At 54.6% G+C, this 23,521-nt stretch overlaps 1 protein-coding gene across 1 annotated transcript in view; it reads left to right on the top strand.

The window, feature by feature from the left end:
• Positions 1 to 17,678, top strand: part of GRIP2 (glutamate receptor interacting protein 2) — a 41,190-nt gene extending 23,512 nt beyond the window's left edge. The window contains exons 12-24 of the mRNA XM_054595206.1: positions 377 to 563; positions 1,032 to 1,177; positions 1,789 to 1,869; positions 4,241 to 4,307; positions 4,410 to 4,555; positions 5,448 to 5,592; positions 7,663 to 7,802; positions 8,427 to 8,606; positions 9,613 to 9,781; positions 11,476 to 11,581; positions 15,033 to 15,161; positions 15,938 to 16,084; positions 17,087 to 17,678. Of these exons, the coding sequence (XP_054451181.1) occupies positions 377 to 563; positions 1,032 to 1,177; positions 1,789 to 1,869; positions 4,241 to 4,307; positions 4,410 to 4,555; positions 5,448 to 5,592; positions 7,663 to 7,802; positions 8,427 to 8,606; positions 9,613 to 9,781; positions 11,476 to 11,581; positions 15,033 to 15,161; positions 15,938 to 16,084; positions 17,087 to 17,245 (1,802 nt within the window). The 3' untranslated portion in view covers positions 17,246 to 17,678. The remainder of the gene's footprint in view (positions 1 to 376; positions 564 to 1,031; positions 1,178 to 1,788; positions 1,870 to 4,240; positions 4,308 to 4,409; positions 4,556 to 5,447; positions 5,593 to 7,662; positions 7,803 to 8,426; positions 8,607 to 9,612; positions 9,782 to 11,475; positions 11,582 to 15,032; positions 15,162 to 15,937; positions 16,085 to 17,086) is intronic.
• Positions 17,679 to 23,521: the final 5,843 nt, after the last annotated feature.

The following is a 23,521-nucleotide window of genomic DNA, read 5'->3' as shown; positions in this document are numbered from 1 at the left end:
TCTCAAAAAAGCTGTTACAAAAAATAACATACTGCATACTGTAGTATATAATAGCATTATAACATAGCTAACCTAACATAGCATGACATGACAATATCACTGACCCTCAGAACTGCTGTTTTCCAACATGACAATCCCAGGAGTTGTCTCCCTTAATCCTTGCCAGAGCCCTGCCAAGCGGGAATCACAACTCCGTTGTGCAGATGAGGAAACTGAGGCTCAGAATGAGCCATGACTTGGCTGGCACCAGGGCGAGCCAGAACTCCCACCCCCTTGCCCCTCCGACTCCAGGTCCTTGGCCCGGGGGTGGGTTGGCTGCCACGGGCAGACCTGGCCGGCTCGGCCTCACTGAGTGCCGTGCCCACCTGCCCCACAGTGTCTCTGGCCTCCAGCACAGTGGGGCCAGGCGGGCAGATCGTGCACACAGAGATCACGGAGGTCGTGCTCTGCGGTGACCCCCTCAGCGGCTTCGGCCTCCAGCTCCAGGGTGGCATCTTCGCCACTGAGACCCTGTCCTCCCCACCCCTGGTGCGCTTCATTGAGCCTGACAGCCCTGCAGAGAGGTGAGTCCCCTCCCCACTGGGCAGGCCACTCGTCAACGGAAACTCATGACAGTCTGGGAAACTGAGTCACACACCAAGCCTGGCTTTACAAGTTATCTCACTTAACCATCACATCGACTCCATCATCAGCCCCATTTATAGATGAGGAAACTGAGGCACAGAGAAGCTGATTCACGTGCCCAGGGTCACACAGCTCATACGTAACCCAGGACTTGACGCCCTGTCTGTCTGAGGTTGGAGTCCTCTATGAAACATCTCGTAAGACACGGCATCATTCCCATTGAACATACAGAGAAGCTAAGGTCCACCAAGGTGACGCCCTTGCTACAGTCACATGGTAAATTGCCAGAGGATCTCTAGCTCATACAGGGCAGGGCTGAGTCACACCCCGGCGCGGTGTTCCTGTCTCTCAGTGGAGCTGTGATGGTGATGGAGCTGCTTTTCTCTGCTGGGTTGCCTGGGGTTCAGGTGTGGGCTGCTGCAGGTGGGGGACCGTGTCCTGTCCATCAACGGCATTGCCACTGAGGATGGGACGCTGGAGGAAGCCAACCAGCTGCTGCGGGATGCTGCGCTGGCTCGCAAGGTCGTGCTGGAGATTGAGTTCGATGTGGCGGGTGAGTGAATGTTCCTCACCTCCTCCTCACGCTTTGGAACCTACGCCTCTTCCTCTCTTGATCCTGCTCTTGCCTGGTGCTAAAGCGCATGCCCGAGCACTAACCTTGGGAAGGAAGGCACTGGCCGGGGAGGAAGGAATTCCACACACCAGTGTCAGGGTGGATGAGGGATTCTGCGCCGGAACTCGGGTTAGGATTCTGGTCTCATGATTGGGACAATCTGTGACCTTGGACAAGAGACAGTTTCCCCAACTGTAAAACAGTGAATAGAATCTTTTCACCATAGGGGATGTTTCTTGCGTTAAATGAGAGAAATCACGTGAAAACATCCTCCTGAGGCCTGGCACATAGTAGGTGCTCAGGAAATTGTCACTGGATCCAAACGGGGTTGGGTTTTTCTGGGTGGAACCCCTGGCTGGCAGTCACAAGATCTGGGTTCCACTCTGTCGGGGCAGATCGATTGTCTTGGCCCAATCTGTTAGCTCAGTTTTCTCACCTGTCAGGTATAAGGAGGAGGATGGGTTTGGGACAGTGACCTTTTGGGTCCCCTCCCAACTGGCCCAGGATTGTGGGGCTGGGTCTCACAGGGGCCCATGTCTGTTTGTACCCAGAGTCTGTCATCCCGAGTAGCGGCACCTTCCACGTGAAGCTGCCTAAGAGGCGCGGTGTGGAGCTGGGCATCACCATCAGCTGTGAGTCCCCTCCCAGCCATATTGTCCCCTCCATACTGTCCCTGCCTGCCCCTGGGAATGAGCCAACCTCCTGGGGGGAAGAATGCACCTCCTGGCCCAGGGGAAAGGTTCCCAGCGGGAGGACTGGCTGGCATGGGTTCCCTGCGTCCCGCGCTGCCCAGCTCCCTCCTCAAGCAAAACTGGAGCATCTCAAAGCCTCGCTGTCCTGTTCTGCGCAGTGGGAGCCTCCAGGCCCTGTGGGTCTTCCAGTGGGTGAAGTGGCTTGCAAGGCACCAAAACATAGGCCAGGATTGGTTTTCTGTCTGCCTCTGTGGGTCCAGTGCCCCGAAAAGGCCTGAGGCGCAGCAAGTGCTTAAATTCACATTTGTCAAAGGAATAAAAGTGAGGACTGCAGAACGAAAGACAAAAAGTGGGCTCCATAAGCAGAAGGCCATTCGGGACCCGCCCAGAGCTCCCATCTCACTCTGCCCAAAAGCCAGAGTCCTCAGGGCCCAGGACGCCCTCCGTGACCTCTGACATTGCCTCCTGCCCTCTCGCTCGGTCACACTCCTCCAGCCACTGCTGACCTCCCGGCTGTTGCCCGAACAGGCTGTGTTCCTTCCGGCCTAGGGCTTTCGCACTGGCTGTTCCCTCTGCCCCTTTCCCCTCCCCCCTCAGGTCTTCGCTCACATGTCACCTTGGCAGGCCTTCTCTGCCACCTGGTTTAAAACTGCACTGCCCCCCCCCTCCCCACACACAGTCCCTGCCCTTCTTTCTTTTCCCCCACAGCACGCTTTTTCATCTGACAGACCACTTTTCAATTTTGTTGATTATCTGTGATGCCCACTAGATGGGTAGCTCTAGGAAGGCAAGGGATCTTTGTCAGTTGTGTTCACTGCTGTTTTTCCTTCCTGGCACATAGCAGGGACTCAGTAAATTTTTATTGAATAAATGAACGAATAAACAACTCTAGGATGAATTAACAAGTCCAGAGAATGAAGCTGATTAGAACCCGAGCGTTGAGAGCCTGGCTCAGTCCGACTCTCACCTGGGGATCCTGAGGGGAGTGGAGACCCCGCCCACCTGGCCACAGCGTCACTACCCCCACTGCCCTGCTGAGGTGGCCTCCTGGTTGGTGCGCCCCCGGCCAGGGCAGCACCCACACATGGGTGTGCCCACCCCAGGTCAGACAGGGGATGCCGGGACACCATTCCCCAAGGACCGTCTCTGAGGCCAGATGACCAGCACTGCGGTCCCTGTGTGGGATGCGCCTCAGCCCCCACCAGGGCTTGATGGAGGGGCAACTGTCCAGAGGGGCTGCTGCCGCAGCTCCTTCCAGCCCCAGGCTCTGCAGCCCACGGAAGTGGGAGTTTAAGCTGCTTGCAGGCCAGGAACCTCTGGGCAGGGCCACCGGCTGCAGTTGTACAGGTTGTACATGAGACAAGGGTGCCCATTCAAGGTAAACATACAATTTTCTTGCATTTTCTCAGTAGACTGATTGGAAGGGGCACTTTATCTCACCTGCAAAGATACCAAAACAGCTAAAAGGGGATCCTACTACCTGGTCATTAATGGGAAAACCCATTAGCCCAAATGGATTCTATTTTTCATGAAAACTTAGGTCATACTCCCCAGGAAACAGCTTCTCAGACAAGGAGTTACATGCAGGAAGTTTACTGAGGAAACCTCCTGAGGTCAACAGCCATGAGCGATGAGGGACACAGGACGGGGCACTGAGAGAAGCTGGGCTGCGATGCAGTAGCAATGGAGGCTCAGCCAATCCCATTGGAGAGCTGTCGTAGCGGGGGCTTTGGAAGTGGTCCTGAGCTGAGGCTGGGAGCCAGGCCTTTGCATCAGCTCACAGACCAGTCATTGCCTGTGAGCTGCACCCCGGAGGGGCATTACCCTGGGTGAGGCCGCTCCCTTAGCCAAAGGTGGTTCCCAGAATGGGATTCTGCAGCCAACACTCCCTGCAGCCAGGGAAGGAAGAACTCCACTGGGGCAGAATCACCCAGGTCTGGGTCCCAGCCCTTTGCCAGGTGCTGGGCTGGGGACACAGGCACCAGCCAGACACGGACCCTCAAGGAGCTCACGGTTTGCTGGGGGATGGGCAAGAGGAAAAAATGGCTGATGCGGATGGAGCGCCTGCTATGTGCCAGGAGCCTGCGTTATCTAGTTTAATCTCACGACAGCCCTGTGAGGTCTGCGGCATCATCCCCATTTTGCAGAGGGGGAACTGAGGCACAGAGAAGTGAGCCGATTTGCTCATAGCCAGCCAACCAGGCATCAGGGGGAGCAGGGCTTGTGGCTCTGAGTCCATGCCCCAATCCTGGGTCACCCCGCCCGAGGCCGAAACCCTCCCAGGTCAGAGACACGGCCTCTCTTCCTCCAGCGGCCAGCAGGAAGCGAGGGGAGCCCCTGACCATCTCTGACATCAAGAAAGGCAGTGTGGCACACAGGTAGGGGTGCCCCTGGGCCCGGGCGGGGTGAGTAGGCAATGGGGGTGGTAGGGCACTGGCACGTGCCAGGCTCCACCACGCCCCCTGCCCCTGCTCATGCAGGACCGGCACCCTTGAGCCAGGTGACAAGCTGCTGGCCATCGACAATATCCGCCTGGACAACTGTGCCATGGAGGACGCCGTGCAGATCCTGCGGCAGTGTGAGGACCTGGTGAAGCTGAAGATCCGGAAGGACGAGGACAACTCTGGTATGGCTCGCTCATCCCTGCCACCCTCTGGACCAGCGGGTTCCTTGCTCGTGACTCAGGGTTCCCTCTGGCGGAGAGGTGTTGGTGGTGGAGACTCCTGGAATGGACAGATGCAGGGAGGGACCGCACTGCAGGCTTCTCCCTGTCCCTGGAGTTGAGCCTCTAGGACTCTTGTGAGGGATTCAAGTCACCGCCTGGATCCCCATGTCCCACACAAAGCCTAGCAGAGGAGACCCCCAGGGAGTAGCTGTGACCCCAGGGGTGGGGCGTGAATGAAGGACGGGATGCACCACTGCGTGGGTGGGCGTGTGAGTGAACAAGCAACTGTTGTAAACTGGGACACATCTGAGGCCAGACAGCTGATGTGAGTGAGTGACCTGACAGGAGGTAAGAAAAATGGCACAGCTCAGGAGGCAAAAGGGAGAGGTGAGAACTGAGGCCACTGGAGGACAAATCCCTCATTCAGAAGCACAGTCACCAACCCCTACCCCGGGAAAGACAGTCACCTGTGGGCCCATTTCTTCTTTTTCTTTTTTAAAGGTAACTTGGAAATTTGGTTTCTTCTTATCATGATTAGCATTATCACCATCATTATTGTTATTTTGTGTGGTGTGTGAAATCTGCATTTTAAAATGTTTGTGTCGTGGTTCTTTTCTTTTTCTAAATGGTGTTTGGGTAGAAAAAAACATTCTGGAGGCAGAAGATGGCCTCAGGTTCCCCAGATGGCACCATCTGAAGTCACAGCACCAATGAATGTGTGAATTAATGGATGAGTGAATGGATGAGTATGAGTATAAGTGAGTAAGTGCGTCAAGGTTTCAAGGGGCTGTGGGTGCCCAGCTTCTGGGCCCTGCCCTGCTGGACCCCACCCTGATCAGCATCACCCTTGCAGATGAGCAGGAGACCACGGGTGCCATCAGCTACACAGTGGAGCTGAAACGCTACGGGGGCCCCCTGGGCATCACCATCTCAGGCACGGAGGAGCCTTTTGACCCCATTGTCATCTCAGGCCTCACCAAGCGTGGCCTGGCTGAGAGGTGAGCCAGAGCTCCTTAGGGACACACAGGGTGGGCCAGGGACCCTCCTGGAGCAGGAGCTGGGTTTGGGGGTTAACCAAACTGGATTCTGACCTTTGTTCCTACCCTATGCTCTGAGGGACGTCAGGCTTGTCCCTTCCCTCTCTTGAGTCTCATTTCTGCAGAGGAGGGCCAGCGCCCTGCAGACCTCCCAGTTCCAGATCAGGGCTGGGTGAATGTGTGCTATTCCCTCTGCTCACTCCCTGCCTGGAGTTGGAGGGGGGATTTTACCTTTCTGGAAAATCAGCACTGCAAGGCTTTTTGGAGCACCTGCTGTGCCTTCATAGTACAGGGGCTGTGTCCGGGACCTGGGTCCCAGCCCTGGGGTCCCGGCACAGTCTGCGGCTTGTCCTGGCACACTGGGGGCCTGCCCCCTGCTGTCCTCTCCCCTGGACAGTGTCCTCCAAACTGTGGCAGCTGAGAAAGCTGTGAAAAGGGGGGGGTGTCTTAGGTTCTCTGGTTTTGGGGGGACCAGGTGGATCTGAGGCCCAGAAGTGAAAAGTGCCCCGCAGGATCCTCTGGCCGAGAGGGAGCATTTCCCCTGCTCAGCTGTGCAGTGAGCTCCCAGCCCTGAGAGGAGCTGGCTGTGAATGGGGACACAGGCCAGGCTGCAGGGGCAGGATAGGTCCCTGGAGGAGGACATAGTGCCGGAGGGGTCCCAGGGTGCTAGGGTGCGGCAGGAGGATGGGAAGGGCTCTGGGGCTGACGCTTCTCAGGACAGCTCCCTGCTTGTGTCCCTGCTCCTCGAGCGCCCCCTGCTGGACATATGGCAGACTGCAGAGGCCAGTGTGGACGGCTCTGACCTCAAACGTCTTCACTCCCACAGTTACTGGTACCTACTGAGTAATCCACGCAGGGGACTGCACATTTTCCCCTGCCTTTGTCGGGCCGGTCTAGCTTGGCTGTCCAACTGCTATATAATACGAGCCACCCATTTTGAATAAACTTTCTAGTAGCCACATTAGAAAAGTAAAAAGAAACAAAATAAATCTTCAATGTTCCAACATGTAATCAACACAAAAATTAACAAAGTATTTTATATTCTTTTTTTCATACTGTATCCTCAGGATCTGGTGTGTATTTTACACTTACAGCACATCTTAACTCAGGCTGGCACATTTCAGGGGCCCAGGACCGACAGGCAGCTGGTGGCCCAGCTCTGACCTCCTCCTTCCCCTGAATCTGCCATTCCCTGACTCACCCCCTCCCCTGTCCCCAGGGGAGCTTGCTGGGCAAAGCTAGAGATAAGGGGATAAGGGGCTGGACCCTCTGGGAGCTCCCACCTGGGAGCAACATCTACATTTAGGTTTCAAGGCCTTCCCATCCCAACCCTCTGCCTCTTTCCCCCTACCTGGGTCAAGCGCATTCTCAGCAGATGCTGCAACTTCTGTCCCCACCTCAGTCCTGGCCGCTCCTCAGAATCACCTTCCCTAGCCCCAGTCCCATAGATTTAATTGCTCAGGGGTGGGCCCAGGCATCTGCCTTTTTTAAAACGTTCCTCAGGCCGTCCTAGTAGTATCGAGGTAGAAAACCGCAGGGCCCGAGGATTGTGCTCATTCTCTAGGTGGGGAAGCTGAGGCCCAGGGAGGGGGGCAACTGCCCATGTAGTTCTGCTGGATGGGAACATGAATCTATTCTACTCATCCACCCTTTAATAGTAATTCGATGAAATAAGTATTATCACCCCCATTTTACAGATGAAGAAACTGAGGGAAGTTAAGAAACTAAGCCAAGATCATGTAGTTAGAATTTGGCAGTTAGTTTGTGGGATTCAAACCACACTCAAAATTCATGCTTGACACTGGTTCCAGAACTTAACTTTAGAGTTAGGTGGGATAATCCCCTCCCAGATTCCAGGCTTTATACCTCTATTAATGCAACTCAAGATCACACTTGCTCTTTTTGTGACAGCTGGGCTTAACTGAGGCCAGCCAGGCTTCTGCCTTGGGGTTTCTGGCTTCCCAAGCATAGACACCTCCTTGGAAACCCTGTGTGTCTAACACCCATTCACTGCCCTCTCCCTCCTCCCAGGACCGGCGCTATCCATGTTGGGGACCGTATCTTGGCCATCAACAATGTTAGCCTCAAGGGCAGGCCGCTGAGCGAGGCCATCCACCTCCTGCAGGTGGCTGGCGAGACTGTCACACTGAAGATCAAGAAGCAACTAGACCGTGAGCCTCACCTTACACCCTAGGGCCACTCAGCCCATTCAGGAAGGGAGGTATCCCTGTGCCTCTGTGTCAGATGGTGCGGCATCTCACAGAAACCACTGTGGAGGTGGGAGGACACCGGGGACAGCTGAGGAGACAAGACCCAGGGGAGGGATTGATGGGCGCAAGGTCACACCGCTGGTGTGGGGCAGAGCCTGGTTCTGAACCCTGTTCTTCATCACTTTCTGCCTCATCAGACTGCTTATTGCGCCTCGTGGTCATAATTTGTACATTCCTCAGCTTCCCCTGAATTTGTCCCCGGTGCCTCTGTAGAGAGGCCACCATGTACAGTGGAAGGAACCTGAGCTCTGGGGTCTTCCTTCTAATCTGGGCTCCACTGTTGCTCACCGTGTGACCATGGGCATGTTGTTCAGCTTTCCCAAGCCTCAGTGTTCCCATCTGTGAAATGGGTTAGTCTATTCATGTGGCGCCTCCCACATGTCAGACTGCCCAGCAGCGGGCCTGTGGGGCTCAGCACCTGTGAATTCCCAAACCAGACTCAAATGGGGAAACTGAGGCTTGCTAAGCATCTCTGTACGCCCAAGGTTGGAGACCAGTGGCAGTGACACCCCCTTTTCCCCCAAGGCCCGCCCCCACCCCGCAAGTCAGGCAGCTTCAGCGAGCCCAGCGACGCAGATGAGGACCCACCAGAGGCGCTCAAAGGAGGACTGCTGGCAGCCCGGTTCTCGCCTGCTGTGCCCAGTGTGGACAGCGCCGTGGAGTCCTGGGACAGCTCGGCCACGGAGAGTGGCTTCGGGGGCCCAGGTAACAGCTCAGAGCCCTTGGACAAGCAACACGCTCTCTCCGGGTCTCCCCAGCTGCCGGGCCTTTGCAGGGCTCTTTCCTCTGCCTAGTCCTCCTTACGCCTTCTCTCCTAGCTCCATCCTTTAGGGACACTCTCCCTGAAGGCAGGCCAGATTGGGCCCTGTTAGCCATTCTCAGAGACCCTCACTCTGCAAAGCACAGACCACAGGCCTTCACACGTCTTTTGATTAGCATCCACGGCACCCCACCGTGAGTTAGAGACCACGTTCATCTCACTTGCCTGGTGCCCAGCACACAGCAGGTGCTCAGTCACCATTCCTGCACCCCATTGAATATGGGAAGGCAGAAGGCCCCATCCCGTCCCATCCTACAAAATCCTGCTTGGGGTGGAGACCTCCAAGGTGCCCACCTAGGACACAGATCCCCCTGTCCATTCATGTTGAGACCCAGGGGTGGCCTCAGGAGGAGCAGGGGGCATTTGAGTCCGGTGGCTGCCCTCCTGGCCTCTGTGACCCAGAGCCACAGGGACTCCTCAAGGCCCAGCTCAGGGAACTAGTAGAGTGAGGCCTCTATGTGACCTTGGGTGGCCCCCAGCCCTGGTCTTCACTCTCTGGGCCTGAGCCTCCCCATCTTGGGCACTTGGTCAGCATGTCTCAGCTCAGCCCCAGGGAGGACCTTCAGAGCCCTCAAAGGCGGGGAGGGAAGGGCGGTCGATGTACTGAGTCTCTCCCTTAGGCAGGGGATCCGCCCAGCCGAGCCCAGTGGAGCTGAGACAGGGCCCTGGAGCCACAGCATTCACTCTTCTGCCACAGGATCAGGGTTTCCAGGGGTTTCTGGCGTAGGAACCTCAGTGGCAGGAGGCCTCAGGGCACTCTAGGTGGCCGTGCTGGCCCCGAGACGACAAAGATCTATTCAGGACCACCCAGCACTGCTGGAAACAGACCTGGAAGGAGGGCGAGCTAAGGGCACAGAGAGGACGCACACATCCCTCGTCTCCACCTGCCAGGTCCCTACACTCCGCAGATGACAGCCCGGACTGTAACCCCCCAGGAGTGGCAGCCCAGCCGGAGGAGAAGCAGCCCCCCACCCACCGAGCCCCGGAGGACGAGTTATACCCCGGCCCCTGCTGACAAGAGCTTCCCCGAGGAGGAGGAGGATTGGGAGCCACCGACTAGGTCTGTGGTGGGATCGCCACACAGGAGGGACAGCCGTGGTCTCCGGGCTGGGATGGGTGAGGGTAGCCTGTCCCTGAGCCAGCGCAGTGGAGGCAATGGAAGAGTGCTGTCTGGCCCCCAGGGAGGAGCCCTTCGGGGGAGGAGGGGAAGCATCAAGCAGACTGTCTCAGCCAGGCCGCGATGGTGGAACAGCCTGCGGGCCCGGGGCACAGCAGGAGCACAGGTGGGGGGTGGGGGGAGCAGCCCGGTGTGCCCTTCCCAAGCCTGGTAGTCCCCACTTCTCAGAAGAGCAGCAGCAGACTCAGAACTCGAACCCAGACCCTCCTGACTTAGCCCGGATTGCTTGGTGGCCTTCTGCGAGGACCCTTTGGGTCATGGGCACCAGCCCTGGGCCGTGGATATGGTGGTTTCTGTAATGTTGGCTTCGAAGGACTCAGCCTCTCCCCCGAAAGGAGGAGGCTCCTGCCAAGAATGAGCCTGTGGAGGAGGAACGTTGTTCCTTGTCTCACCTCAGCCACCCGCTTCCCACGTCGGTGCTTGGGTCAGGCAGTTCCTTCTGCCCAGAACACCTTTCCCGCTCTTCTCCTGCCAACGCTGGCTCATCCTTCAAAACCCAGCCCCAGTTCCCCAGCCTCGGGAATGCTTCCCTTCTCAGGCAGATGACATTCCGCGCCCCCCCCCCCCCCCCCCCCCCCGCCCACCCTCACCCCCCCCACCGTACTCACAGCTGCTCGGGTGAGCCCCCTAGTGGCACTGGCCGCCTTGTGTCTACCTGATTAATGACCTGGCTCTTCTACGTGGCACCCCAGCTCGGTGCCTGGCACCCAGTAGGTGCTCATACACTCTTTGTGATTAAATCCTCGGCTCCCTGAGAACAAGGCTACCCCCATTCACCTCCACAGACCAATTGTTTGTACAACTGACTTAAGTGGAGAGAATGTCCTTCAGCCTCAGTCTTCTCATCTTAACATGGGAAGGGTAGGAGGCAACTGTATCTCCTCGTTGTCTCCGAGGCTCCCTAGAGGAAAGCCTGCATGCCGTCGGAAGAGAGAAAGCACTTTGCAAGCCAGAGCATATTATATAAACAGCCAGGGCTTTGTAGAGGGCAGACGGCTTTGTGAACCCTGAAACGTGAAAATATGACTTGTTACCTTTCTAATGAGACTCAGTTTCAGGGCAGATAATGGGCTCGCACAACCCGTGATGGAAGTTACAGAGTGGTCTCAACCCCTCCCCCAGCACAAATACTCCATCCTCCCCGTCCATCTGTGTCCTTGCTGGCTCCAGCTCTGTCCCTGTCACTGTCCTATGATGCCATGTGTCTGGGTGGGTCCGGAAGCTGTCCTCTGGGGCTACACCATGGATCTCCTCTTTGTCTGTCTGTCCGTCCCTCTGTCTCTCTTCCCAGGCGTCCTGTGTCACCGCTCTCCACCCCGTCTCATCTGCCCCTGTTCTAACTGACCACCGGCAGCCTTGGTTGCCCCTAACTGCGTCTTCCCCCCATTCTGTGTCACCAACCACTGCCCCGGGGCCCCAGCACTGCCACCGAGGATGCCCGCCTGCCCGCCTGCCTGCCCACCCTCTGGCCCCTGGAGCCCAACGCTGATGGCCATTTAGAAGACTCCTCAGGCCCCAGCCTGCTGCCCGCCCACCCGCCCACCAGGAGTTGACGCTCTCTGGTTCCTACGTTACAGCCCGGCCCCCGGCCCTGCCCACAAGGAGGGCTTCTGGCGTGTGTTTGGGGAAGCCCTCGAAGACCTGGAGTCGTGTGGTCAGTCAGAGCTGCTGAGGGAACTGGAGGTAGGGCCACCTGCCCTGCAGGCCTGTGTAGGGTCACCTGCATCTGGGCACACTGGTGTGTGTGCCTGTGGGGGGCAAGCATGTTGATGGGATTGTGCTCACGTGTAAATTGTAGGTGTGCACTCACCCAGTCCCCTCTGTGTAAAGGTGTCTTCACACACGTACAGAATGTGCATGGACATGTGTGCAAGTGTGACTGAGAGCATTGTGGTGGCACATTGGGGTATGTGCACACGTGAGCATGCCTGGCACCACTGTGTGCATTGGGACCATGTACGTATGCGTGCATGTGAGCACGCTCATGCATGCACAACTGTGGAGTGTCTTTTTAGATTATGTGTGCCAAGTGTGCATATTTGGATGCCTAGGGGCAGTTTTGGGGTGTGTGTGTGCATGTGCCATATGTGGGTATGGTTGTGGGCACATCCTTAGAAGCGTGTGGATGTCAACATCATTTACAACATGGGAGCTGAGGAGCCAGAGGAGCTGAGAGGTGAATGGAACTTTGTGCAAGGTCAGCATTGCCCACGATGGAACAGGCTGCCTGGGAGAATCTAGGGAGGATCTGACTGGGTCCCTTCAGAAGCTCCTTCATACTCGGAGAGCAATCATGAAAATTCCTGCTGTGCTTTCACATTTTCTCTGTTCTGTGTTCTAGTTGCTTTCCTTAGTGTCTTCCAATTCACTAATACTCTCCTTGGCTGTATTTAGCCTACTGCTCAACCCCATTTCCTAAATATTGTATTTTAATTTCTATATCTTTTATTTCTATAATTTCTCATTATTTTTCAACCCTTCACAGTCTTTTTTCTTAACGTCTCATTTTCTTATTTTTCTGCACATTTTAAGCAGACTTATTTTAAAGTTTCTTTAGATGTCTCCTTTTCCTCATTTTTCTTCGGTGCAAATTTATTTGCTTGTTGTGTCTGTGAGCAGGTGGACTCTGTATTTCGTCATTGTGCTTACCTTCAGCAGTGATTGCTCCTGAAGGCAGGATGTTGTTGAAGCATGTCTGAGGTAGAGTCTCACAAGTCTTTGCTGGGGCTTTGGATCTTCATCAGTTCCAGACCAGTTTTTCACATTAATTTCTCAGCTCAATGTTTCTATTATGCTATTTATGGAAGTCAGATGCTGGCCCATGCTTATGCAGTGGTCACGTGAGGGTACCTGGTTTCTCATAAATGGTTTTACCAGCCCAGACCAGTCCTGGTGGCTCCTTGCTGAACCCTTGTGCTGGCAGGCAGACACCTCTAGTCCTCATTCAAAGGGGATGGCACTCCACTAGCTCTCTGCTTTTCCCTGAATGGGTACCCCCACTCCTAACATGCATATCTGGTTCCACAGGCCAAAATGGTTCTGCTCCTGCTTGTGCCTGTCTCTAAATTTTTCTTTCTTGCTTTGAAAGTGTTTATTTTTATTATTGATTTTAGAGAGAGAGAAACACCAACTTTTGTTTTGTTATTCCATTTATTTATGCACTCATTGGTTGATTCTTTTATGTGCCCTGACTGGGGATCGAACCCATAACCTTGTTGTATCAGGATGATGATCTAACCAACTCAGCTACCCAGTCAGGGCTGAAAGTGTTTATTTTTAAATTTTTAATTTACCACAAGATTTGGAGGGAGATGTGAGCTTTCTGTTTGAGCTCAGTCTGCATCTTAATTAGAGGTTCTAGAATTCTGCAATTCTAGGGGTCCAAGAGACTATGGCACCCTGATTTCATTTTTTTAATGATTCTGTGACCCCAGGATTCTGAGCATCTCGTCTTTCCTTTTGGGCCCTGGCTCTCCAGGCAGGTGAAGATCAGGTGTAGGAGTTGAAAAAGGTGTCTCTGTGCCTCTTTGTTCAATGTCCTCTCCCATTCTCCTCTCTTCCTTCCTACCCCAACCCAACCCTTTGGCCCCCAGACAATTGTTGCCATAATCTGTGTTCCCTTAGGGGATCTCTAAAAGACCACAACTCCCAGTCCCAATGTCAGATAGAGCCTTGCATTAACAGAAGAAACTCAGATAATGTGATGGGCAGGAAGAAAGAAGTTTCTAGGCAGGGGAGATACCTCTGTGCCTAAGAAACTGTATAATATCATGTCTAAGAAGTACATCCTGTCCTGGCTGGTATGGCTCAGTGGATTGAGTGCTGGCTTGCAAACCAAAAGTTCACTGGTTTGATTCCTAATCAGGACACATGCCTGCGTTGCAGGCCAGGTCCCCAGTAGGGGGCGCACAGGAGGCAACCACACATTGATGCTTCTCTCCCTCCCTTCCCCTCTCTGAAAGTAAATAAATAAAATAGTAAAAAAAAGAAAGAAAGAAAGAAAGAAAGAAATACATCCTCCCAACCCACTAGCCCCCAAAGCACCCCCTACTCCCATCTACGATTTCCCAGTCTGAACATGAGTAAGTTTCCCTGAGGACCACCACCTTGCTCTCAGCTTAGAGCACAGCATCGAAGACTGCTGGCCCTTCCCTGAACATGCCTTTGCTTCACCTCTGACACGTGTCCTAACTCTGCTCCTTCCTGTCCTTCCCCACTGTCACCATCCCTATCCAGACCCCAGTCATCTTTTGCTTGGACAACTACATGGTCCCTAACAGGTCTCCCTCCTGGCTCCCATGCCCACCTCTGTAGTCCGGTCTCCACCCAGCAGCTGGAAGATGCTACCAAATCCACAAATCTGATCCTGCACCACACTCCTCTCCGCCGCAGAAATTCTTCAGCGTCCCCATTGCTCTCGGGATACAGTTAACGTTTCTCACTGCAGTCCACAGGCCATGCGGGACCATGCCCTCACCTCCCAGCCTCATTGCGTGCACCCTCGCCAGCCTTCCTCCGGATCCCCCATCGCAGGGACTATGCACACGCTGTTCCCTCTGCCAGCCAGGTTCTCTCCTCCTCCCCACTGCCCTCCTGGCTCATCTTTTAGATCTCAGCTCAGGAAGCTGCCCTGACTCCTCATACTGGACCAGATTCATTGTCCTAGGCCCTTACCTTCCATGTACCTGGCCTTTTTGACTTTTACTGCCGCATGTGATTTTAATCTCATTTGTTTTTGCAATTAGCAAGGTGGCGGAGTGGTTAAGACCCTCAACTTTGGAGCCAGACTCTAAGTTCAAATCTTAATCTCTCTCAGCCTCTATTTCCTCATCTGTAAAATGGAAAAAGAAAAATAATAACGGTGTTTGCTAGTCTTGTAACATCACACAGAATAAAATGAGTTCTGTACATAAGATGCTTAGAACTGAGCCTAGCATAGAGTTTAGTGCCAGTTCGGGGCCAGTGGTGACGCTTCTGATTGCTACTGTGATCGATCGACCCTGAGAGCCCGGGAGGGCAGCATCATGCCTGTGCTCCTCACCACTGTGGCCTGGAGGGCTGGCGCATAGTAGGTGCCCAAAGACGCTGACTGCGAACAGATTGAGCCTCTGAGTGAAGGGTTGTGTCCTCACAGGCATCCATCATGACAGGCACCGTGCAGAGCGTGGCCCTCGAGGGCAGGCCTGGCCACCGGCCCCGGCGGAGGGGTCGGGAGGGACGAGCTTCCCCCGAAGAGATGCCGACACCCTTGGAGATGCACAAGGTGGGTGCTGGGCGTGGGTGCAGGAGGCCTGGGCAAGGGTGCTGGTGCCGCCGGGACTCGCCCTGTGTTCCAGAGGGGCCTGCCCCTCTCTGGCCCTTGTTCTCCTCCACCAGGAAAGAGGGGTTTCGCACTGGTTTCCCCAAACTTCCATCGCACACACTCCCCCCTGTGATTACACACTGGGCTCTTACTAATTTTTTTTTAAGTAAACTCACTTTCTCCCAACTTCAGTTATTGTGTGTATGTGTGTATATGTTTATATATAAAATATAAAAGCTTCTATATATTATGTGTATTATGTGTATATATTTATTACTACCTTAAATAAAAAGCCAGCATTTTTTGCCATCTATAGGTTATTATACAGATAAAAAACATAGAGGAGAAAGAAAGCCTCTCACCCAATAGCCCTCAGAAAACTCTGAGCGTGGAGCCAGCGATGTGACAAAGTGGGAGATGAGCAAGCGTTGGGGGGAGTGAAAACACACGGGCACTGAGACCTCCTGGGAGGACTGGAAAGAGCTGAAAAGGAGCGCGCTTCCTGGGGGCCCCTTCGGGGACCGAGCGCTGTGCACTGGGGACAGGACTGCTGAGGCGCAGAGGGGAGGCAGCGCGTGACACACGGGCACAGGCAATAAAGCGTGGGCAATGGGGCTGGGCAAGGGGCCGGGGCTGGGTCCCAGAGACTGTGAATGCCAGACGGAGGGATTCCGGCTACTGTGGGAGCTGGGGACAAATCTGAGCACTCAAGGGACCTCCTCCTCCTCTGCTCCCAGGTGACCCTGCACAAGGACCCTGTGAGGAATGACTTTGGATTCAGCGTCTCGGATGGCCTCCTGGAGAAGGGTGTTTATGTCCACACTGTGCGTCCTGATGGGCCCGCCCAGCGCGGGGGCCTCCAGCCCTTCGACAAGGTCCTCCAGGTAATGCTGCGACAGGGGTGCCCCGGACGCAGTGCTCTCTCCGAGCCCCAGGGCAGGGAGAGACCGTCACTTCTACGCTGGCTGGGCGGCCTTGAGCAGGTCGCCTCTGCAATCTGAGCCCCCGCTTCTCCATCTGTGCAAAGGGAATGATGACACCAGCTGTATTAGGTTAGGCTCAGTATTGGTGCAGTAAGTTACAACCCCTGGATCTTAGCAGCTTAATACACAGGAACAGTTATTTATTGCTTACACCATGCGTCCACTGCAGAATGGCATGAGCCTCGCTCCACCTGGGCTGATGGAGGCTCTACACTGTTGTCATTGCCTCAGACACCACAGCAGGGAAAACCAGACTGGAAAATCGCATATGGTTTTTTTCTGCCTTCACCTGTCTCTTGCCTTCATGGCCTATTGGCCAGATTAGTCATGTGACCTCACCAACTGCAAGGGAGGCTGGGAAATGTAGGTGAGCAGATGGAAATTATGGGCATCCTGGCCCAGCCACCTGCCCTAGCTGCTTTTGTTCCCTTGCTGTGATTTCTGCCATATTTGTGCTAAATTTACTGAATATGTTTTCTCTACATTGACAGTGTTTTTTCAACTTAAATTTATTTTAAAAGAAAACTCTTCTACTCAGTTAGGAAATACCCCAAAACTGTTTGCTTGAAATAGAAGGCCAGTATAAAATACAAATAAAATAGAAACAAGGTGTGGTTACAAAATTCTAGGCAAGAGGCTAAGTGCATGCATGCCCTTTCACATAAAAAGGGAGAGAAGCAGGTGTCAGGGGGTGTAAAGGATGTGCTGGCACCTGTTCTTTGACTAAACCTACCGGGAGGACTGAAAGAGTTAAATGAAGAATGACTTCCTCTGTGTGCCAGCTCCAGATTTGCTGGTGTCTCGGTCGGGGCAGGGCCCACATTTGGGAAATCCCATGATTCCCACCCCTGCAGCCCTGGCTGAGCTGAGGCCAGTCTGTCCCCTTGGCTGTGCACCGTGCAGGTCAACCACGTTCGCACGCGGGACTTTGACTGCTGCCTGGCGGTGCCGCTCCTGGTTGAGGCGGGCGATGTGCTGGAGCTGGTGATCAGCCGCAACCCACTGGCACAGAGCAACCGGACCCCACGAGTGCCAGGCCCCAGCAGCCCCCGGATGCTCTGAGGTCGGCGTGGTCCAGACACCCAAAGGGCCACTCCAGTAGATCCTGGCTCCCAGACCTGTAGCTGGCCTGGAGACGTGGCCACCCACTCATCCATCTGTCCTTCTGGCTGGCTCTGAGCTGTGGACAGGACCTTGTCTCTATTCTCCAGCTCTGTGAACTGGGGTGCCAGGCAGTGAGGTCCCTGTCCCAGTTGGAGTGGCATCAAGGCCTTTTTCCTCTTTGGGTCTCCAAGATGCCCAGGGGTGCCTGGCTCAGTAGAGACGGGCTGCTCAGCTGGAAGAAGTGGAGCCTGGAGGTGGATTCTGGTCCCTACAGGGCTTCCTCAGAAGAGAAACTGGTGTGGGGAAAGCCCAGCTCCGTGTAGGGAGCACTTGCTCCCAGAAGAGTGGTGGAGCTGGAATGAGCTGCCACAGAGGAATGAGCTCCTCGTCACCAGAGGCAAGCAAGCAGGAGCTGGACACCCCAGTGGGTTGTGGACTGAGGTGGGAGGCATCCTGGTGATGCATCCACATGTGCTCAGAGGGTTAGTTTCCTGGTGGAGGGGTGTTCAGGGGGAAGCTAGGGCGCCGCTTCAGCTGGAGAGCTGATTGCCAGGAAGGGTGCTGCTTGGGATAGGAGCCCACCTCCTTCTCCCGAATTCTAGTGTTTGGGGCTTGCTGGTCCCGAGGTTCTCTGATTCTGATGTCCCCACTTAGAAGGCTCTGAGCTGTGGACTCTGGAATCTGGGAAGGGCCAGCCCTTTGCTATGAAATTCACTGATTGTTTCATTTTTGGCGTCTCTGGTCTGAAGCCTCTGAGCTGTGAAACTGCTGTTCTGGACCCACTGGGCAGCTTGGTGGCAGGCTTTGGTCTCTCAGCCCTTCCTGCTTCTTTCGAAGGTTGTGTGGCCACTGACCCATCTGCATACATCCCTCTGAGCACAGGCCCCTCCTTGAGGAGGGTGTCATTTGGGGACAAAATTGGGGCTCCATTCACCTGCCATTCAGTGAAGATGGGAAGTCACGGAAATATGGCGTCCAGCTCAGTGGAGCTGCAGAATGAGGGAGAAGCAGAGAGATGGGGAGAGAGAGACAGACTGGAGAGAGTCAGGCTGCAGAGATGGGCCATTCTCTCTCCCAGACAATGGTGACAATGTCCAAGGTGGTCATTCAAGGAAGTTTCCTCCCACTTGAAATCTGGAAGCACCAGCATCTCTTAGAGTTGTTTTCCTCATTTCCCACAGACCAGAAATGCTTTTGATTTTAGAAGGGCATGGGGCTCCCCCTGGTGGCCCAGGGTGTGGCTCCTGAGATGGAGGTGGGTGGGCAGGGTGGAGGTGGGCAGGCAGGGTGCAGCCAGGCCTGGGGCTTTGCTCCACCCAGCTCTTAATGGGGGTCTCAGGAAAATGGGCGCCCACTCCCACCTGCACCCACCTCTACCTCTGTCCCCTGAGAATGTTCTTCCACTCAAGGGGCAAGATGGGGAGTCAAGAGGCCTGTTATTTTCCCCCCTGAGTCTCTGCTCGTTTGCTGTGTGACCTCCTCTGAGTCCAATGCACCCCCTGGACAATCAAGGGGTGGACAGTATCTGAGCAGGTAGGAGACTCCCCGTCCACTTCCCACACTCTCCCTAAGGGCCTGTCTCTCCTCTCCTCACCCCTTCTTCCCTGTTCCCTGCCCCTCGCACGCTCCCTGGAGAGCCCTCCATGCCCTGGCTGGACTGCCCCGTGTCTCTACTACCTTGGATTCCTGTGTGAACATCCACGCCCCAGGGGAAGGGCCCTGCCCACCCATTACAGGGACACCAAGCAAAAGCCAAGAACCCTCAGAGGGGTGGGGAGGATGGTGTATGTCAGAGACATGGCCACTCGCAGCCTCAACTGTGTGACTTTAGGAAAGTGGCCCAGCCTCTCTGGGCCTCAGTCATGTGACGGAGCTGGACAGAACACACTCCAAGGGTTTCTTGGCTTGGGAAAGCTGCGTCCTAACCCTGACCAATGCTCCCTTCCCTCGGGCTGAGGCCTCTGCCACCCCCTTCCCCTCCACGTATGCAACGAGGCCTGGAGGCCTGGCGGGTGGACCTCCTCACTGTGGCCGGCCTCCTCATGTGCAATATTTCTTCTGGCTTCTCATGGGATCGTGCATCCCAGACTTGACGTTTCCTGACACCCGTCCCCGGTGAGCGTCCTGCCTGCCTATGCATTTTGGGTACACCCCTTGCAACATGCCCCTTCCACCCCTAAAAGCTGTATTTTTCTCTGGCTGAGATGAGAGCATATTCCTTGTAAAGTATTTTTCTACACGGGGTTTCTTAGGGCTCTCGGGAAGCACCACAAGCCAAGGGGCGGCACTGCAAAGGCCACTTGGGGCCCGCCGGGACCCTGCGTGACCCTGCCTGTCCCACCAGGGGCTGCAGTGACTTGGGAGTTGGGGGTGGGATGCTGCTGGGTTGATTTGGATTTTTTAATAAAGTTATTTAAATGCACCTAGAGTAGGGTGTTTACTTTCTTTTTAAATCACAGGCTGGCAAGAGTCAGCTTCTGTTTGGATCTCGTGACATCTCACCTGCATTTGATTAATCCATTAACTCATCTGTTCAAAAAGTCTTCTGTGAACACGCATCATTCTGGCCCCTGGGAAAACATCAGGAACAAGACAGATGGGGTCCTGTCTGCACGGCACTTTTATGCTCTAGGGAAAGACAGACCACTGCCAAGTGGAAAAAAATCATAAAGAATTCTTTCAGAAGGAATAAAGAGCAATGAAAACAACAAAACAGTAATGGGTTTCGTGACTAGGGCACAGGGGACCTTTAGCTCAGGGCGTCAGGAAGGGCTTTTCTGGAGAGGTAACTTTTGTGCTAAGACCTGAAGGACAAGAGTCAGCCCTGTGGAGACACGGAGGGAAACATGTCCCAGGAAGAGAGCACAGCAAGTGCAGAGGCCCTGAGCTCTCCCTTGGTGAGTTCAAGGAGAGAGAGGAGACGCGGAAAAGGGTGGGGCTAGAGACTGAGGTTTGTGGAGCCCAGTCATGAAGGCTTGGGTAGGGACTATGGATTTTATTCTCTGTGCAGCGGAAAGCCATTGAGGCAGGAGAGGGGCAGGCTGGCTGCCTGGGTAAGGAAGGGGCCAGGAGGGCAGCCTGAGGGTGGTGTCCTGGGTAGGGTGAGACCAGGGGACAGGGCTGGGTCCCACTGAGGAGCCACAGCTCTGTGTGGACAGAAGAGCTTCTTCCTGTTAGCTATGCCAGAGGGAGTGAGCTCCCCATCTCAGGAGGGGTGTAAGCGGGGGCTGGACCACACCAATCGCATTTATGTGGATGGGCTAAGAAAACTAGGGACTATGCCCTGGCTGGTGTGGCTCAGTGGGCTGAGTGCCGGCCTGCAAACCAGAGGGGCACCAGTTTGATTCCCAGTCAGGGGACGTGCCTGAAATGGGGGCCAGGTCCCCACTAGGGGGCAGGTGAGAGGCAACCACACATTGATGTTTCTCTCCCTCTCGTCCTCCCTTCCCCTCTATCTGTAAATAAATAAATCTTTAAAAAACAAAATTGGGGGCGACAGTGTCGCACAGGGCACCGCCGGTCCTCCGAGAGAGGCAGCGCCAGTCCTACGGCTGCCTGCGCACCAGACACTGTGCTAAGAGCTTGGCGAGAATTCCCTGGATCCTCCCAACAGCTTCCAGAGGTGGCTCTGTCACCATTCCAACATTGCAGATGAGGAAATGAGGCGAAGAGAGGTTAAGTAACTTGTCCAAGGTCACACAGGTAGTAGGGATGGGGCCAGGATTTGAACACAAGCCCTGTGGCCAAAAAACAGAGAGGGTGGGAGGAAGGTGGACAGAGGCCAACGGAAAGGAAGATAGAAAAAGAGGGACGGAGGTCTTATTCTAACATTGTCTGTAAGTAATGAAATACTGAGAAAGATTCCTTTGGTCTGGGAAGTTGGGGAAAAGACCCAGCAGGCTCCCGACCTTGCCCACTTGTAAAGGGTGATGGGGCCAGTGGGCGGGAAGGCTGCCCCCAACAGCAACCCTCTCCTCGCTTGTTTCCTCACCTAGAACAGTGTGTTGGGCTTATGATCCCTAAGGCTGAGGACATCTGTGCCAACCACTGACCTTCAGGGTGTCCTCCCCTCTGAGGTCCCCATGTGCATACCTCCGGGACTTGCCACTTACTCATCTTCCAGCAGCAGCCCCCCGCCCCCGCCCCACTCTTGGACTTGGCTATTGGAGCCCTGAGGGGATGGCATGGGATCAGGCTTCAGGGACCACACCTGCAGGGAGGCTGAGAGGGCGGGGGAAGGGCACCGACCGCAGGTTGGTGCCCCCCTCCCTACACCCTCTTCCTAGGCTTACAGTAGGAGAACCTGGGCTAGGAAAGAAGGAAGCCAGTGCAGGTGAGGGCCTGATGCATGGGCATCACCTCTGATCATTCCTGAACACTTAAAGGGGGCTGTGGTTTATTCCAGGTGGGGAAACGGAGGCTAGGAGACTCTGAGATCTCCCAGCTGCATGGGGCTGTGGGTCTCGCAGGTGATTTTCATTCCGTTGGACCAGGAGAAGCAGCCAGCGCAGACCTTTGAGTCAGTGGACTTGGGTGCAAATCGACTTTCACAGACTTGTGTGCCCTTGTGCAAACCACATCCCACCTGGAAGCCTCTGCCTCAGTGTCTCCGGCCGGTAATACCTTGGAGGAGCATCCTGGGTGGGGCTGAAAGCCCCTTATGAACTGTAAAGCACTTGCCAAATATAAGAAAAAGCACCCTCATCAAAATAGAACCCACACATGTTGGATTTGAAAAGGAAATGTTTATTTTCATGTTATAAGGTGATTACAAACTCCTCTAAAAAAAAGCAAAGATGAATTTAAAATATTGATATACATATTTATCTACAAAGCAAAAAAAGGAAAGGAAAAACCCTGCAAAATACAGGGAATCATATCATAAACATTTAACACAAAAGCTTGTATATTGCAAGACTGAATTACACACCAAGGATCTTATTCGAATACAAATGTTCCTCCTCAGAAGAGTCTCTTGTTGGTTGATTTTTATGTTTAAAAAAGTTCAAAATATCTTAAAAATATTTTGAAGTTTAAAAAGAAGTCCTGATGAGCCAGACATATTTCTGGAAGGAGGCAAGACCCACGTTCTCAGCTTTCTCTTGTGCTAAATTCAGAGTCACAGTTGGTAAGGATTTGAAAATTAATTGGATTAAAAAAAAAAACAACAACCCATGGCGCTAACATCTCAGTTTGAAGCCAAATGTGTCACAAGATGCCCCACTCCTGCGGACTTCGTCAGAACAGGTCTGTAGTGACACCCACAGGAGAACAATACAACAGCTTCCTATTAAAACGAGACGCCTTCTGAGAGGGAGGGCCCCACATTCCTCTCCAGTTTTGCTATCTGGGTTTTTGTTTTGTGGCTTTGTGCTTGTTGCATTTTTGCACAGTGGTATTTACAGCAACCATGTGGACAGTCCAGCTTGGAGTCGCCTGACCTCGGGGGTGGGGGCTGGCTGGGCCCTCCAGCTGCCCAGAAGGGTTTTCTCAGTCCTTTCCTGGCCTGCGTCTGAGGTGTGGGCGGGGAAGGGAGGCACCTGCCTCAGGACTGGCTGCCCAGAGCATTTGCCCGCCCAGAGGGGCAGCAGTGTTGAGATGTTGGCTGGGCCACCGGCCACTGTGTGGTGGGACCTGGTGATACAAGAACATCCTGTGCTGGGCTGAGGGGGGCTGGCTTTCCCCTTGTGCTTCATCACTGTCTCTGGGGGGTGTGCTGGGGGCCTGGAGTGAGAACAAGGGACCAGAGGTGCAGAGAGGGAGCTGCGCACCACCCGGAAATCAGAATGGAAGGCCACCTCCTGCTGCCTAGGAATGTCTTAGGTGGCCTCAGGCTGACTCCTGCCTAAGGGTTTGGCCTTTTGCATACCGACTGGCTTCTTTGGGCCTCAGTTTCCTGGTGTACAATAGGAACCTCAATGCCTATCTTCCAGAGAGCTGCTGGGTGCAGGGCCCAGGTGAAGAGGGTGAACAGGGACTGCCTTTCCTGCCAGAGGCCTGGGTCACGGCGTGGGGACCAGTTGGCCCACGGATGGTCAGGGGTGGCAGGTGCAGCTCACCTTGCCCCTGAACACTGGGGAAAGAGCGTTCCTTTTTTCCTAAAGGCTCACCCTTGGTCTTTGGGGAGAACACCGAGGAGCTGCATTCACCACGTGCCCCACACACACGTCAGAGGACGTGCAGCCAGAGCTGACTGCAGACAGTCTGGGTCCGTTCCTGCTTGCTGGGCCAGAG

The sequence above is a fragment of the Pteronotus mesoamericanus genome, unplaced genomic scaffold (genome assembly GCF_021234165.1).
Source record: "Pteronotus mesoamericanus isolate MK-2021 breed Mesoamerican mustached bat unplaced genomic scaffold, CSHL_Meso_final scaffold_54, whole genome shotgun sequence".
NCBI lineage: Eukaryota > Metazoa > Chordata > Mammalia > Chiroptera > Mormoopidae > Pteronotus > Pteronotus mesoamericanus.
The sequence above is the reverse complement of the archived record's forward strand: the minus strand, read 5'-3'. Positions and strand labels throughout refer to the sequence as shown.